The 13,682-nt window shown below is 40.5% G+C and overlaps 1 protein-coding gene across 3 annotated transcripts in view; it reads right to left on the reverse strand.

Moving 5' to 3' along the window:
* LOC121620335 (myosin-10-like) overlaps positions 1 to 13,682 on the reverse strand; it is a 57,198-nt gene that overhangs the window by 7,298 nt on the left and 36,218 nt on the right. For all 3 annotated transcript variants that reach the window (XM_041956350.1, XM_041956352.1, XM_041956351.1), the window contains 19 exons: positions 13,403 to 13,466; positions 12,142 to 12,240; positions 11,487 to 11,630; positions 11,228 to 11,323; positions 10,493 to 10,611; positions 9,590 to 9,742; positions 9,252 to 9,425; positions 9,001 to 9,174; positions 7,049 to 7,163; positions 3,711 to 3,904; positions 3,296 to 3,417; positions 3,090 to 3,159; positions 2,667 to 2,827; positions 2,418 to 2,526; positions 2,139 to 2,270; positions 1,842 to 2,048; positions 1,542 to 1,679; positions 1,187 to 1,310; positions 931 to 1,102 (listed from right to left, as the gene is read on the reverse strand). In XM_041956350.1, coding sequence (XP_041812284.1) covers positions 931 to 1,102; positions 1,187 to 1,310; positions 1,542 to 1,679; positions 1,842 to 2,048; positions 2,139 to 2,270; positions 2,418 to 2,526; positions 2,667 to 2,827; positions 3,090 to 3,159; positions 3,296 to 3,417; positions 3,711 to 3,904; positions 7,049 to 7,163; positions 9,001 to 9,174; positions 9,252 to 9,425; positions 9,590 to 9,742; positions 10,493 to 10,611; positions 11,228 to 11,323; positions 11,487 to 11,630; positions 12,142 to 12,240; positions 13,403 to 13,466 — 2,567 coding nt within the window. The remainder of the gene's footprint in view (positions 1 to 930; positions 1,103 to 1,186; positions 1,311 to 1,541; positions 1,680 to 1,841; positions 2,049 to 2,138; positions 2,271 to 2,417; positions 2,527 to 2,666; positions 2,828 to 3,089; positions 3,160 to 3,295; positions 3,418 to 3,710; positions 3,905 to 7,048; positions 7,164 to 9,000; positions 9,175 to 9,251; positions 9,426 to 9,589; positions 9,743 to 10,492; positions 10,612 to 11,227; positions 11,324 to 11,486; positions 11,631 to 12,141; positions 12,241 to 13,402; positions 13,467 to 13,682) is intronic.

The following is a 13,682-nucleotide window of genomic DNA, read 5'->3' on the forward strand; positions in this document are numbered from 1 at the left end:
TCGAGCACAGTGAAGAACATGCAACAGAATCTCAGGTGGAAAGTGGGCACAATATTGTGACTGTGATGGAACGATAGTGGAAAAGTATAAAATAAAACCAGGAAACTCACAGCAATTTTACACTAAAATATGATGCGAGTTATTTAATTAGTGCTAGAAAAATTATTTCTTTTAGCTCATTAATTATTATATGTCAGAAATACCTTAGGTGTCATGGATATTTGTATTTTTCCCCATAATGTAACATGGTGCTGCAATAGTCCTGTATTGTTAACTTTTTTTGTATATTAACAAACTATTGCTTAAAACATAAAGATCACATTTACTCCCATCACTGAACTCTTCTGTTGTGTATAGACTCCACTGGGTGGCAGCATTTGTAACAATTACTCCCTAGACTGCACACACATGCACATCTTTAACTTACAACTAAGACAAAGAGTTTTCTTCTGACAGACAGAGCTGTATGCTGTAAAGGCCAATGAATACCACACAAATTACACGCACATCAATGATACAGTCACACATCACAAACACATTCCAATGCAGTGAGAATCAGTGAATAAATACAGGCGGCATGTAGAGGGAAGCACAACAATAGGTAAAAGCTCAGAGGCTTTTTTTATAAGATGATAAGATCACTGCTGTACACTTGTCTGGAGTGTGATCATTCCAATAAAATGCAGCATATAAAATGGCAGGTGTGAATGTATCTTGCAACAGTGTTTAGTACAATGACCGTTCTGTATAGCTATGTAGCACTTAGCTCAGACTGACTCATGTCAGAATCTGAATGACTCAATATTTGAGGCTCTAACAGCCATATTTAGCTCACATAAAGTTATGCAATACATTGTTGGTGAACTGGTTTCACTAGTACTGAGCTGTGGTGTTTCCACTTTCCTCTATGGTGGTCTCAGTTTCGCCTACCTAGCCTGCATCATCTGCTGCTCCTCTTCCTTCTTGGTCATCTGACCCTTCAGCTCCTCCGTCTGGGCCTGCAGCTCGGCTATCTGGTCCTGGAAGTCCGATGTCTCCCCTTCCAGCTTCCTCTTAGCCTTCTCCAGCTCCTGACGGGTCTTCTCCTCCTTCTTCAGTCTCTCTAAATTAGAACAGAAGTGGATTTACAGATTAATTGTTCGACTTTATTAGTCTATAAATTCTGTATTTCACTTTATTCCTTTACCCTCCAGGTCGATCATCATCATCTCCTGCTTGTTCTTGACCTTGCCAAGGTTCTTGGCCTTTTCTTCCTCTTCAGCTAGCATCGAGGTCATCTCATTGATCCGGTCCTCCGTCAGCTTCTTTTCCTAAAGGAAAGAGATACAGGCAGGTTAGGGCACAGCTTGCCTCTCATTTAAGCATTGACATATTTTAATGATCTGAAGCTTTTGGATGTATTTTATTACGCTGTGCAGTAAAAGAGAAAAGCTTCTTGACTGCAGGCCGTCTCTAATTTGAAACCTACATTCATATTTCAATACGTCTGTCCATCCAAAACCCTCAGCTTGAACGCAGACATTCAGAACTTTCTCTCTCACCTTGAGAAACTTGGAGTTCTGGTCTTCGAGCAGCAAAACGTCCTCTTCAAATTTCTTAATTTTGGCCTCAGCTGTCACTTTCTCTAGCTGTAGCTTCTGCCTGCCAGCCTCCTCCTCATCCAACTGTTCTTCGAGGTCCTACACACACAAGTATTTAATTAAAGCAACAAAGACGATTAACATATTTTTGTTATTTACGTATTTTAAAAAAGTTTTATTTTAGAGCGAAGGAATATTTTTTTAGTAACCAGTACTTCGTTGCAATGTTGCATGACCGATTCCACATCCTCTAGGACACACCTGGATATGGGACTGCATTTTCTTCTTCTCGTTCTGCAGGCTCTGGGTCCTCTCTTCTTCCTCCTCCAGCCTGGACTCCAGGTCATGAAGGATCTCCTCCAGCTCTTGCTTTTTGGAAGCCAGGCGTGCTCTCATCTCCTCGGCCTCTGCAAACAGCTCTGTCTCTGCCTGCAGCTGCTCTGCTAGGATGTTCTTCTCCTCCATTAACTACACAAACATAATGTTAAATCCTTCAGTTGTGCTAATATGCTAAAAGAAATACATAATTTGGTACCAACACTGCAGCTTATTGCTGACCTGCTGGTGTTTCCTCTCCATCTCCACCAGCTCTCCCTCCACCTTGGTCTGCTTCTCTTTCACCTTGACCAGCTCCTCATCTTTAGCCTGCATCTCCTCCTCCTGCCTGGTCACCTGCAGCAGAGGCTTCACCTGCAGGTACAGATGATGTTTCAGAGAATAATCTCTTCTAAAGAATCTGACCTGTTATTAGTTCATTAGTGACCTCTAGAGGCAAACACATTGGGTCTGTTGCACAGACACCCTTGACAACATACAGGCATACACACAAGCACATACCTTGGTGAAGAGTCTCCACCACTGCCAGTGACGCAGCTTCAAGTAAGCAGCGCAGTTCCTCTGGAGAACCTTCAGAGCACTGAGCTGCTGCTGCTTCTTAGCAAAGGCCCTGAAGCATCACAGCGAGAGAGAAAGAGACTGAGTGAGACAGTAGCAAAATCTTTCTGTGATCAAATTTGTTGAAATCACTCTATTTCAATTGAGGCTAAGGATCTACAATACAGACAGCAGCAATAGAGCAGCCCTTACTTGCGAGCCAAATATCCTCGACAGACAGCCTGGAAGTAAATGATGATGTCAGTGATCTTCAGGTCCCTCTCTTCCTCCAAGTGGGCCAGGACTCCAGCCCTGAAGAAGATCTTACTCTGGCCGATGCGGAACAGGTTGCCATCCAGCTCCAGGGCTTGGATCTAACAAAGGCAGGGAGAGACATTGAGGGGGGAATGGGAGGTACTGGAGGGGTACTACTGGAGGTAACTAAAGGATTTCTTGTTTAGACTGCTCCCTAAAAATAACAACTTTCTTAATAATGTCATGCCATTGTCACGTAATAAGAATGAAAAATTATTATAACAGTGAAGGAAGACACTTGTTTCAAATGTGAGTTTCGTGAGCTCTGAGGCAGCAGTTGAGATGATTTAATTTGGCCTAAAGTAAGACCTGTGGCCTTACCATTCTCTCACAGGCCTGCTTGCCATCCATGAAGCCCTTTGGAATGGCGTTAGGAGTGAGGATCTCATACCTGCACACAGAGCAGAGAAAGAAAGTGCATTATGAGGACAGAGACTCATCAGGACAGTGTTAAATCGCAGCTCCGTACTGAGAGAGGTGGCAGACCGGAGACATGATGGCCAAAAGAGTTAAAGGGAGAACATTACCTCTGTCTGAACTCCTGGAAGACGATGCGGTTGGGAAAGCCCTGTCTGCAGATACGAATCCCCTCCAGCACACCATTACACCTCAGCTGATCCAGAACCAGGTGCGGGTCCAGTTTACCAGCCTGCAGGAGGAGGAAGAAAAAAGCATAGATGAAGGAGAGGAACTTTGAATTTTGGTGTGTGGGCAAAAGGTTTTGTATAGAGTTGAACTCTAGTAAGCCATATTTTAATGTGGATTTAAGCAACATCTGTGTCCAACGCTGCAGTGTGTCTGTCCTCCTTTTTTCGCATATCAGTAATTCTTGCCATCATTTGTGGTCACGTCATCCACCTCGTTAGGTCAACTTATTAAAATAGTACAGCATATCTTAGACCAGCTGGTATGAAGCTTAACTGGGACCATCTTAAAACTCACTCTCTTCTCGTGGTTCGGGATGATGCAGCGGACAAAGTTAGGATTGGTGTTCCTCAGTGTGGCCATCAGCTTGGATAACTGCTCCTTGTACAGCTGTCCCACAGTGCGGAACATGCCCTTCTTGGTCTTGTAGGCGGCACCAAACGCTGTCTCATTCATGCCTGCAACCTGGTCCAGACCCACAATTCGGTCGACTGGTGATGAAGATAAAAGAGTGACATAAATGTAAAGTACACCAAAGTCAAGTGCTGTGCTATTTGCATGAATGTAGAAAAGAGAAAAGCCAACAAAATGACTTTGAATTCTTCAATGATGTTTGAATCCAATAATATCCTGATATTCATCAGGAAACATTACCAATAAAGGTTGAATGGTTCAACCGAGCAGGATTTGCTCTTTTCTAATTTTGTGATAAAGCATGAAGACAGACAATGGTGTCACACCAGCTGTGACTAGAGACCATCAGGTGGTTTGATATTATAGACAACATAATATTCAGCGCTGGCTTCACTCAGCCAGCCTACTGCTGAACAATTCTTCAGTCAAAAATTATCTTAAAGCAGGATATATCTAAGAATATTGCTAAAAGAGGGAAGTTATCAGGTTGTTTTATATCAACCACTAGATAAAATCTAAAAGAATCTCAGCAAAAAATTCAATACCAGCAATTAGCAAGCTTATACCACGGATTTATCTCCTTCTTGTTAGGTACAAATATGCATGTTATTTTAAACTTTCTGCTTTAGGAGCAGGATGTCAGTAGATATTTTTCACATATTATTCCTGAACTTTAATAAGCCAACTATGCAATAATGAAAAGAGAAATAAACTTAGGTGCCCTATGCAGTTATGACGAAAGTCATGTTTACTTCCAGTGTTACTCACCAAAACACACAGCATTTATCATTGAGCTCTAAAAGATGCATTCAATGCATTACTTTTCTCATAAAAGATCTTTTATGTGCTTCAAATATCTTATCACCACATGTTGATCAGTGGAATAGTGTCAAACAATTGGTCGGACTGCATATTGCGTCACCCCTGTGTGCAAACTATTAACAAAATGAGACCTACTCATAGGAAATGAGCACCATCGGACTACTAGAGATCAAAAACTCAACAGGGCAACTTTAATCATCTTCCTATATATTTTTCTTGCATTACTTCAATTACGGGTTAGATTATAAATGGGTTGAGAACAAATACTCTGTCATCTGAATATAAATATGGTTCAAGTCATTTAGAAAATGCAGCACAACACTAAAAGGAATGTCACATTTTATCCCTTTGCCATCACATCACTAATAAATCAAAGCTTATAAAACATAGGAAATTTTAAAGCTGTGTACTTTTGACATACTGGAACAACCAATGAATTCATTTTTATTAAATTTCTCATTAAGTAGACACCCCCTGCTCAACTCAAGGACACAACCTCACTAAAATATTCTCTGTTTAAGCTCAGATCCTCAGATATTCCATTCTTTCAGTGCATATGAATGCCAGTACTAAGTAGTCAGAAACTTAAATCAATTCTAGATCTTCTTTCTCAAAATGAATTTGGACTGTACTACTTCTTTCCATCTGCTGTTTGCTCTGACTCACACACTCTGGGTTAAGCTTGCTGACCGCAAAAAAGATTACATAGTGACTGGGATATTTTTTAGTGCAACTGTATCAGCGGGCTGCTAATCACTGCAGCTTTGCATAGACTAAATATCTATCAAGTGGATAGGGGACATTTGCTGATCTACTTTCCTTGTTGTACCACTTTTAGTAAACAAAAATGTACATTGCCTTAAAGGCACTTTCAAAATTCATCCATCTTACCAGGTGTTCAATTACAATATTTCCTGTCTCGGATTTTCAGTCTTTTGACAATAATTGTATTAATCTGTTTTCTGTTGTGTGAATTCACTTTGTTCCAGAAAACAACTTTCAAGCAATAGTTTTTGGAATAATCATAGTGGCAGTAAGCCACCAGCATTCATGGAAGAATGAAATGTTTTCTCATCAGAGGTTTTAAATAGAACAGGAGTACAGCCATGCAAAGCCAGGGGGGAGTTTTTAAAGGGGCGCACATAGCAGCCAGGACAGGACAGGGAACCAATGATCCTTCCACTGCGGAGGATGAGGAGAAGCCAGTGGTGCACGAAGGTTAAGTGTTACTACCATTCACCTGGAGCTTCATGGAGCCCAGACACATTGTCATAGAAAGAGGCTCTCTGAAACGTCTGTATGTCTACAGCAACAGAGACATGGACAGAGAAAGAAGACAGAAGAGTGAGAGAGAGAAAAAAGCAAGCATGCAAACACATACACACATCATTCATACACCCATAAACATACAAACTTTCACAAGCATTAATCAGCTGCTAAAAAAGGACTGAAGAGTAAGTGTCAGTTCATGTACTGTGATGCTGTTCAAAACTAGTGTGGTGTGTTGTCATTATCATAGCTGAACATTAATCAGGGGGGAGATTAGTCCAGAAAGTGTTAGAAAATCATTTTGTTGTCCATCTGACCTGTCATGAAAAACAAATATCAAATCAAAATACTCAATGGGAGAGAAAATACAGGATTAGCAATAAATCTGTCATTCAGCTCAGAGAGAAGAGTGGCTGTGGTTTACCTCGCTTACACTTCATGTTTTTGCGTACGTTTTTTCCCCATTTCATTAAATAACAGATTCAGTTGCTGATAATATGCTTTGCAGAATCTACATGCATGCTAGCAGTTCTGTAGGGCTGTATGTAGACATAACTGTGCCTGGAGTTAAATGTTAGCATACTTGCAGTGCCATTGCTAAACATGCCGATATTTAATTTAGCACAAAACTAATTAGCACATATACAGCACAGTTGAACAGCTGATGGCACTGTATTTAGTTTTGCAGGTATTTAGACATAAACCCAAGTAGTGAACAAATTAAAATCTGATGACGATAGCACTAGAGACAAAAGTTAAGCACCACCAAAACTGTTACAGTTGATCCTGAGGGGAACATGAACATTTGCAATGAGTGTGATGACAATAGCCGTCCTGATATTTCACTCTTAGCCACAAATGTGTACTTCATGGTGGTGCCAGAAGAAAAGTCAGGGAAGTCTTTCGAATTCATCATGTGTAAAGCACAAATGTCTGCACAAAAGTTCATGGGAATCTATCCAGTACTTGTTGAGATATGTCAATTTGGACAAAAGTGGTTTACTAACCAACTGGCTGACATTGTCATCCAGCAGCAGATACAGCAGATAAACTGTATATCAATATACTTTTGCACAATCAAAAGCTTGATGAGCTCCTAGAGGGCAAAAGAAAACGTTAAAGAGACTCACCGTCTTTCCAGAGCTCAGCCACAAACTTGTCAGTGGACTGGTGCAGCAGCGTGGCCACGTTGTCATTCAGGGGATCCATGTTCTTCATCAGCCATTCATCAGCTTTATAGTCCACCTGAAGATACACAGTGATTCCTCAGTGTTATTTTAGTGGCTGCACAACAAAATGCTCTACTGTGATTCCCTCAAAAATCTCTAACATGTACAGGCTCGCCATTAAGAAATTGTTTTTTTAATCATAGATAATACTTTACTTTCGAGGCAGTGACCTGCACTTAGAACAGGTTAAGGTGTAACATACCGTACACACCAACAGTGATCATAAACCACTGTCTTGGTTACACAAGACTTGGTATCCTGACAGCAAGAAAGCAAAACAACTAAGAAACAAATCAGATTTCATCATTAACTTCACTGTATGTCATCCAACACTTAATACTACTACTTAATGCTTCTTTTAATCAGTGTTACAACCCAGTGCTAACAAAGCAAAAGAAAAAATGCTTTAAAAACACACTTTGAGAAGACTGGCATCCAGTCTGCTGCTGTGTTGCTTTACCTGTCTGCAACAGTCTGTGTAGTCTGTTCTTAACTGACAGCTCGAATCGTGTTTCCAAATACTGCACAGTTGTTTTATCTTTCAGGCAGCACCACATGTGTTGTATGTACAATGAGCGCTAGACTCACATCAAATTGTAGTATGATGCACATATTCTTATATATATACACATATTTACATATTTATATTTCTTATTCTTCTATTTATCCATACACAGCATATTGCTGTTTATATTGTGGTATAACGCACATATTTCTTATGTACAATTGTATTTATAATTTTCATTTTCTTATAATTTTTCTATGATGCTATATATTTGTATTCTACAATGGGAGCAACAGTAATGTGACCCAATTTCCCCTTGGGGATCAATACAGTATTTCTGATTTCTAATCATTGTTGGGGTATGCCTTAACCATCTGGTACTTGCAATAGGTTTAAAATAAAGACTTTATATTGTTTGTTCATTATGTTTGACTGACAGTACAGTGGGCTCTCACTCCACCATTGTGTTAATGACCATTCATGTTCACCTAATACACTATGAAGTGTGTTGGATTAGAGCAGAACATTGTAATTATAAGTAACTGACATGGTCAGCAACCTGAGATGAGGAATGTAAGATCTCCATATGGGTTTCATCAGAATCCTGGAAAAGCAAACTCACAATGTTTGCACTTATTTTCCTCTTCACTATCACTCTGTCATGCAGGATTTATTTGATGAAGTTCAACTTCAGTGCTGGCTCCAGTATCGAATACTGGCTGAATCTGAGGTTTTCGCTTGTTTATCATGGTAAGGCTCAGGTCCAGGACTGATGTTTAGACATGACTGACTGATGTTCTTCACTGTGTTCATATACACACATGCAAGAGAGGAAAAAGAGAGAGGTAAACCCAATTAAACTATCACTCTGGGGATGATATTGGCTTTCATGCTGTGACTGACAAGCATCCTCTCTGGAATGCAGTGGAGTATCGTTTTCTCTTTACAGATGGCAGACCTCCACACAAAGGTGAAAGTTGAAAACCTTCGTTATGTAACTACCAGGCACTAAAGGCTCAATCTCACACCAATGTGAACCAGATGTGGGCTTCCTACAGCAGCGCAACAACTGGGCTATTGTTTTCAGTCAATGACCTGGTTAACAGCACTTTCGGAGGGGCAAAGTCTGTGCCTCCGAGAAAGGCTTCAAAACAGGTCAGACACAGAGTTATTGCATAAGGAAATCGGACACACGGATGAATCTCAGACATGAATAATGCTTTTCTGAATTTTTGTAGTTTTCAACAGCTGTCTTCTAAGAGCAGTAGCATACTTAAGTAGTAGGTCCAACCAGCTACCATTCCCAAGAAAGCAGTCAAAATGTACTTTCATGGGCTGAAATACATACCCTCCCTGCGTAGTGAATGATGCAGAAGTCAGCTTTATCCTTGAGCTGACGTGGCTTCTGAAACTTGGTGTGAGTGCCCTGCTCCTGGAGGACCTTGTCTATGAAGGTCTTGTCGGTGGCCTTGGGAAACCAGCACTCCTCATCCAGCAGAGCGAGGATACCAGGGGGGTTGGTCTGAGGAGACAAAATTGGTTTACACATATTTTCAAATCAGACACATACAGTCACACGCACAGATGGAGAGCACTGACCGGCCTCTCAATGAGGTCGATGCAGGGCTGCAGGTCCAGGCCAAAGTCGATGAAGCTCCACTCGATGCCCTCCCTCTGGTACTCCTCCTGCTCCAGGATGAACATGGTGTGGTTGAAGAGCTGCTGCAGCTTCTCATTGGTGTAGTTGATACACAGCTGCTCAAATGAGTTCAGCTGAGAGGAAGCAGAAGACATGTTCGTTACTTAGTTTGACATGTTGTCTTTGGAAATGTGATTCTGTTTAATCTATGTGTAATACAACACAACTTAAATGTCTAGAAGGTCATTTGTGTGTTGTTGAAATGGGTTTATTACTATTAAAGCACCAAAATCAGCACCTCAAAGATCTCAAAGCCAGCGATATCCAGGATGCCGATGAAAGACGCCCCCTGGCGTTTGGTCCTGTCCAGAGCCTTGTTGATGCGGTGGACCAGCCAGCGGAACAGCCGCTCATATGTTGCCTTGGCCAGCGCTTCTACAGCAAAGTCAGCCTGAGGCGAAAACAAAGAGTGCAGGACTTGGAGGACTAACTATGAAAGACACCAATAATAATGCACATACCACTGTGTCATGAGAGAAATATAAGAAGTGAAACCTTGTGTTGCTGTTATAACCTGGAGTGATTTACCATGATATGGCCTCAGAATATGGACAACAGTAAGGACAAACCCTAAGGAAGATGTTTTAACTGATTTTATGAACCATGTTTTTGCAAAAGCAAGGTATACTAAGGTGTACCTTACAGACGGTTTCTTTGGTGAGATTTTTTTTTTTTGGTCATTTTAGTTTGCTAATATAACGGTCTGCCTGTGAAGGAGTGAGAGCTGCCGCTAAGCGAAGGACCCTTTTCAGCAAGCTAACCCAGTAGCACAAAGAAGATAGATACTTTATTAATTTCCAAAGAGAAAGCAGTGGAGAAGCAGTGGGGAAAACAGCATGTAGAGCCAGAATATTTTCACATATAACTCTGTGAATTATGGCCTTATTTTGACCAAACCAGAGTTGGTGATTGTTGGAGCAGCGGAAAGACAACTAAGACAGTTTGGGGAAGTTTTTGTTTGTCAAGTTTGAACGAAGTGTATTTTACAATGAGTTAAGAAGGCAATTAAGCTGGTCTAAGATTTCTGTGTGATAAGGAAGATATGTGTAATAACATTTCCTCCTGTCTTGACACTTTCTGAGTTGACTTTGTTTATTAGACTTGAACACAGATACGCAAATATATTACATATACACCTTACCTGCTCTTTGGTCTGTGCCTTCTGTACATAGTCACGTCCCACTTTGATCCTCGGGGTGAGGATAGCTCTGGTGAACTCCATAACATTCATTCCAAGCAAGTGGCAGAGCTTCTGTGCCGCTGGTAGTGCGAGGAAGGAGGAAGCATGTAACTTACTGAACTGATATAAATGTAGACTTCACACTGGTTCACATACTATATGGCTTCAGATATGTGTTTTTTACCATCTTCAAAATAATCTGACATGAAATTTAATGCAAGAAGTCTAAATAATTAAATCAAAAATCAAAATATAAGTCTAAAAGTCACATTGTCTAACTCTGGGTGCCTGCATATCCTGGCTGGGCTGAAACCCCAAAATGGGCCAGAAGCTTTCTTTAAGTGAGTTCTTAGGGAACTAAAATCAGCATGTTTAATGGGTCTAACTATATTATATATCAACCAAGAGGTATGTGACAGTCGTGTAACTGGACTGAAGAAGTATCTGATGGTGCTGACATTACAAGCATTCCAATACCAAGAGGCACACAATTTAAACTTCAGTGTAATCCTATTTCTAATTAAGCATGTGTTCACAGTGAGTGACACTGTGAATACGTCTGTATGTGGAAATGATGATCTGTTTTCCACCACCTGTTGCAGTGGAAGCTGAGACGCCGCAGTCACCTCATTTTTTGGATTCCCGAATTATGACTGACACTAGCAAGGAAGAGGTGTGTATTTGTTGGATGCTTACCTGTGTTCTCAGGCATGGAGGCCTGATCAGTGTTTCTCTCTTTCTTAAAGACAATGTTGCCAAACTGCAGCACTGCAGAGACCACCTTCAACATGCCTGGCAACATCAAAACAACACTTTACTGATTATTTTATCACCTGAGTGGGAAATAAGGTGATGGTAGAGTTGAGCTGAAACAAAGGAATGTAATTGTAGAAAGAGAAGGAGAACATGAATATACTATGTTTCAGGGCGCATCTGGAAGTACTGTACTACTCACAGACAATCTCATCATGGGAGAAGCTCATGATGTGCATTGCATCCAATGTCTCCTGGAAATTATCCTTGTCCTGCTGGCCAGGGATGGGAATGTTACCATTTGACAGGAAACGGTAGTTGTTAAAGCCTTCGAGGAGCAGGTCAGCTGGAGAAGGAAAGGAATGATGGTTTTCAAAAGACTTTTTTTTCAGTGTCTGCTTTTTGTTTGTTAAGTGTCTTAGGACTGTGCTGCATGTTGATTTTGCCCCCCAAACTAACAACTGAACTGATCGTTGGATGGCTATAAAATGCTCAGATTGCAGTGAGGTATGTGTTACATTTGCCTCAATTTTCTGTAAAGACAATTCAGTCTAGACTTGAGGAAAAAGTGGATAATTGAGGGAGAGATCCAGTGACCTTTTAAATACACTATTTCATAAGAGAAATATGCTGTAAAGTGTTGACCTGAAATGTCTAAACACGTCCCGCATCATCATGAAACTATGTACTAACAAGCTAAATTAAAAGTTAACAAGAGAAAAAGATTAGTTGGCTAATGCTAATTCAAACCAGCTTTCTTTAGCTTTATTCCTTGCCTGAAGCAAATTGGCATAAACATGAAACCAGTGTCATTGCTCTGATACTATTGTTCCCTACAGCGATTATCAGACACTTACTTCGGAGATGCTCTCCAGCCCCTGCCAGCAGGCGGTAGAAAATGTGGAAGGTCCTCTCATCTTTGGCCTGTCTAATGGCCCTCGACTTCTCCAGGAGGTCTGAGAGCAAATGTTAAGGACTGACCAGATAATTACAGCATGAAAATCAGGAAAGTGACACTGTTAGTGTTGAGGTAAATATTAGACTAAATGACCACGCTGAAGTCAAATTTCTGCTCATGAGGAATGACAGGTCAATTTAGCCACATACAATATGACTTGCAAAGTTTTATAAGAGCATGCAAACAACTTTTGGTAAGTGTTTTCAGGAACCATAGAGGCTATTTTAGCACAATAACTCTAATAAAGTACATCATGAATAAATCTTCCTAGAAATTCTAGATCTTACAACTCTGAATCCAAAAAAGTTGGGACGCTGTGTAAAACATAAATAAAACAGAATGTAATACTTTGCTAATCCTTTTGGACATTACAAAATTGAAAACAGTACAAAGGCAATATAATTAATGCTTCAGCTTCATTGATCTTTGTAAATATCTGCTTATGCTGAATTTGATGGCAGCAACACGTTTCAAAAAAGTTGGGAAGGGAGCAACAAAAGACTGGGCAAGATGTGGAATGCACCAAAAACATTCCACAGGTAAACAGGTTGATTGGTAACGGGTAATAATAGCATGATTGAGTATGAAAGGAGCATCCTCAAAAGGCTCAGTCATTCAAAAGCGAAGATGTACCGAGGTTCACCACTTTGTGAACACATGATTGTATAAAGGAGATTACTACAAGGGCTTGGAAACGCTTTATAAGACCATTGTCAGTTTGCAAGTGATTGCAATCTGTTTTCATTTACATTTCACAAAGCGCCCAACTTTTTTGGAATCTGGGTTGTAGAAGATTCCAAAAAAATCACTGGGGAACCAAATCTTTTATTTCTACAAGTGTTGCAACAAAGAAGTATTATCCTGAGGAGCCCAATCCATTATTTCCCTCACCAGGCATAAACAAACTTGAATAAAAATGGAAGAGTAACAATAAAAACATGGTCTCTGTAGGGCTCAGTGCCCTTTAGATCCGCCTGCGGAATATGCAGAACGGGAATGGCATTCTTGTGGTTAAGCATAAGCGGTGAGTGAGTCGTGTAGCCTAACCACTGCTTTGAGCTCTAAACTGAATGTGCACCCTGTCTTTTAGCCTCCTATGTTGTGTTTGAAATAATCCTTTGACCTTCTGCTCATTCAGTCTGTCACAGTAATGAGGATACAAGTTTCAATATTGGCCCCAACAATGTAGCCTGTGACATCAAAGTTGATTCTGATGAACTTCCCCTGCAGGAAACAAGACACATATTTATGTTAAAAAACAGCTGTAGAACTTGTTGAAACTTCATAGGTTAATTTAGAAAGCCTATGATGTCACTGTTTCCTGTACTGCATGTGTTTTGTGTTGAGTATCTGACATATTTCTTCTCCTGTATTACAAACAGCACTTTGTGGACTCTTGCAGATAACAGACACACAGTAGAAAACAGAATGCCTATATTA

The sequence above is a fragment of the Chelmon rostratus genome, chromosome 17 (genome assembly GCF_017976325.1).
Source record: "Chelmon rostratus isolate fCheRos1 chromosome 17, fCheRos1.pri, whole genome shotgun sequence".
Classification (NCBI taxonomy): domain Eukaryota; kingdom Metazoa; phylum Chordata; class Actinopteri; order Chaetodontiformes; family Chaetodontidae; genus Chelmon; species Chelmon rostratus.